At 40.4% G+C, this 3,768-nt stretch overlaps 1 protein-coding gene across 1 annotated transcript; it reads right to left on the bottom strand.

Annotated features, from left to right (window-relative positions):
* Positions 1–612: 612 nt before the first annotated feature.
* Positions 613–2,304, bottom strand: LOC124353013 (glucose dehydrogenase [FAD, quinone]-like). Its single transcript, XM_046802801.1, is given in 2 exon segments — positions 613–1,884; positions 1,886–2,304. Coding segments are annotated over 2 exon segments (1,581 nt in total). The 5' UTR covers positions 2,210–2,304; the 3' UTR covers positions 613–627.
* Positions 2,305–3,768: the final 1,464 nt, after the last annotated feature.

Here is a 3,768-nt window from a genome sequence, read left to right as displayed (position 1 = left end):
AACATTGTTTGCATGCTCTAACGAAATGTATCTCATTTAAACTATAAACGGCTTATATGCGCAATTCATACTACAGTTGTACTAAAGAAGAATGTTGTGCAGTGATGTCGATTAATTTAGTAAATTTTCTATACCAAAATAATATGCTTATAATTAAAAAAAATATATCGTGAGGTACTAATTATAGAACAACAAACATACCTGAAAAAAATGGTTTTTAAGATGTCAAGGTCAACAAGGTGTTAAGAAAAAGAATTCTTATTAATGTGAAAACTGTATGACTTGTATGTATCATATTGTATTTTATGTATTGTATGTATGTATGCATGTAATTGTATGTATCATATTTTTCAAAACATGATAATTGTCGTTGATTTTAATAAGGTTACGAAGGTGGGTCGACAATTTTTAATACAAGCTTGTTTTTATCTAAATTATTATTTTTCATATAAAAAATAAATGTTCTGTCCTTCAAGGTTTTGTACGTATAACCTATCTATAACGAAACAACAGTGTAACGAAATTCTTCATTAAATACTACAGAAATACGTGTACGAGCAATATTTAAATTATTTAGCGTCTAAATGAAAGTAACGTAGAGTATATTTCTCAGACGCTAACTGTGGGTTAACAATAGCCCTTCTTAAAGCAATATATAGCTATTAGTATGCAAGAATTCACATTGCACTTAAAATTTATATACTTTTTAGTCTGTACCTGCTTTAATCCTTCCACAAGAACCTGGACGTCTCTAGGGTCGGAAAAGTAATTTGGATAAAGGAGCGGCCAATGGAAGGGATTTCTGGATTTCAGCTTGACTCTGCCTCGACTCTTGGGTTGGAGCAGAATTGGAACGATTCCGAAGCCGTCTTGGCCCATCCTGCTCCCATATATCTTGTTGAAGACGTCTTCCCTGATGTTGAAGCTCTGGCGGAGGCTGCCGCCCGTGTCCCCCATGAAGCTGCCTGGTCCCATCACCAGCTCCATGTCCGGCTGGTCGGTATCGTTGTTGTACTTAGTCCTCGTGAAGGCTACGGCCTCCGCGCCTCCGGGCATCGTGTAGGGACCGTTCCCGTTCAGCATGTAGTCCAGGAAGTACTGAGGTCCGAAGTATCTGGATTCCACAATAGTGATCGAGTCGTTAACTTGGAAGGCCAGTCCGGCCATCGACACGTGATCCTGTAGGTTATACCCTACCTTGAGATCACTGATAACGGGAATCCCCAGATCCTCTAAATGATCCCTCGGCCCTATCCCTGACAACATGAGTAACTGTGGGGAGTTTAAACTGCCAGCGGATAAAATAACTTCTTTCTTAGCACGCACTACGTAAATCCTCCGGTTCTTGACGAACTCCACTCCGAATGTTTTGTTTGTTTTGGAATCTATCAGGATTCTCGTCACTCGCGCTTCCTTTCCAACGAACAGGTTCCTCCGTGCACGAACGGGCCGGATAAAAGCCTTGGAGGCGCTGAGTCGAGCACCGTCCACTGTGGTAGACAGCACTGGGTAGACACCTATAGGATTCGGGTTGTTAGTGTCCCTCAGAGGATATCCTCTGTCTTTCAGCGCGTTTATGAAGAGCTTTCCTAGGGGAGTCGCCCAATGAGCTTTGTCGACATTGAGGTATCCTCCGGTTCCGTGGTAAGGGGAATCCCTAAGTTGTGGGATATTGATATTCTCCGACTTCCGGAAGTACGGCAGGACGTCCTCATAAGACCATCCTGGGTTACCCAGTCTCTCCCAGTTGTCAAAATCCCTCTTGCTTCCTCTGGAGTACACCATGTAGTTGATGATGCTAGTGCCCCCCATCCCCTTACCTCTGTGCCAGTTGCACCGCTGCTTCTCCATGCTGAGGCACATGCCCGGCTGAGGCTGCGTTTTTGTACCCCCAGTTGTAGTCTGTAGCCAATATGTAAGAGACCAGGAGAGGGATGTCGGTGAGGAGGATCTCTTCCTTCCCTGCCTCCAGGAGGAGGATCGACCAGTCAGGGACCTCCGAGAGGCGATTGGCCACGACGCTTCCACCAGAGCCGGCGCCCACCACGACGAAGTCGTACTCCTTCTGGAAGACCGAGGTGTCCGAGGCCGCTCCAGGCGGGATGTTGACGGCCGCGCGGTAGTACTCCAGCACCGACTGGAACACGGATAGTTGCGCGCGGACAGGAGCGCCCAGCAGCGACAGCAGGAGGAGGAGAGTGAGCGCCATGGGTGGGGACCATAGCGCGCGGCGGTCTGCACAGGACTGACCTGCTGCTGCACGCTACTGCGACGACATTGTCAAGGTCGGGGCGCTGATAGCTGACAGCCTTGAGTAACCTTGCGTAAGGTGTGAATCAGCTGAGAGATCGCTGCTGTTGCTGAACAGGTTTGACAACAACATTCCAAAATAATAATCCTTCTAGGACCGAATGTTTTTCTTCTGAATTTGGTTCGTCTAGTAAGAGAAACTAAAGGTTGTAATATAGAACGTGTATCTGAAAAATACGTTTATCATCTCTTAATTCGAATAAAAAAAACCTAATATTATAAAAATATCAATAAATATTGTGTTGTAGATGACGATCCCAAATAACATATTGTCGAAGGAATCAATTATTGGTTCTTAACTTTAGATGTTTAAACAATCATTTCTAAAAACAAACTGTTGTTATCTTACATATACTAGTTTGCCATATCTGTAACGTTTAACCGAATTTCTCAGATACTGATAAATTCCAAATTATTAAACTATCTAACAAACCAATTCTTAGTTTATATTTCAAACACAAATAATATCATTCTAGGAATTTCATCCTTCAGTTATTTTATAAACTGTTTGAAATGTTATACATTAATTAAAAACACAAAATTATTTTTATATTTTCATAATACTTTGTAGTGAATATTATTTATGGACTCAACTGGTTTTATTTCCAAACGAAGTGGATGTAATCCATGAATCAATCTTTGAACCAATTTACATACGAAGTAGAAGTTTATGAATATATTATTGATTCAAAGAGGACAAATGATGTAAACAATTTTACTTGTTTGTCTGACTAGATTTTGTTGGAAGACATTGTAATTTTACATGACAAGTGCGAAAATTGCGTTGTTAAATAACACAATTTCCTCTTCATTTCGAATATAATAAAAACGATATAATGTTATGTTCACAAAAACATAAAATATCTATGTTTAGATACATTCTTATTTAATTCAAAATAAATTTTTTTTTAAAAAATATAAGAAAAAAGATACTTGGATTAAATCAAATTCACACAGGTTTATGGCAACATGTGGAGACTGATCAATGTTGAATTATAAACTGGCAAGTCAGAGAGTGACAAGTTTAAAGATGAAGCAATGAGAAACTCTAACATTAAAATAACCGGTGAAAATCCTGATTCTAAAAACAATCGTGTCTCCTCGAGAAAGCTAAACGGTTCCGTTCACTTGGTTTGTAATTACCTCACCTTAACGTTTCATACCCCACCGTTCCTGTTCTACTGACGTGTCTGAGGAACGCCGGATTTCATCACGCGGTTGCGGTTACTTCCTGAGGATGACGCGCTATTCTGGACGCGCCCAAAGTCACGTAGCAATTGGCGACTAAACGTGTCTGACCAGATTCTTAGAGGCTTCGTCCCAGAAAGTCATACTACCATTTAAAGTCTTTTAACATCATTATAACTGAATAATAATGGTACCATCGGTAAAAAATAATTTTAAACAAGATCAAATGAATGCCGGATGATTAATAACAATGAAACAAACAGTTTTTAT

The sequence above is a fragment of the Homalodisca vitripennis genome, chromosome 1 (genome assembly GCF_021130785.1).
Source record: "Homalodisca vitripennis isolate AUS2020 chromosome 1, UT_GWSS_2.1, whole genome shotgun sequence".
Classification (NCBI taxonomy): domain Eukaryota; kingdom Metazoa; phylum Arthropoda; class Insecta; order Hemiptera; family Cicadellidae; genus Homalodisca; species Homalodisca vitripennis.
The sequence above is the reverse complement of the archived record's forward strand: the minus strand, read 5'-3'. Positions and strand labels throughout refer to the sequence as shown.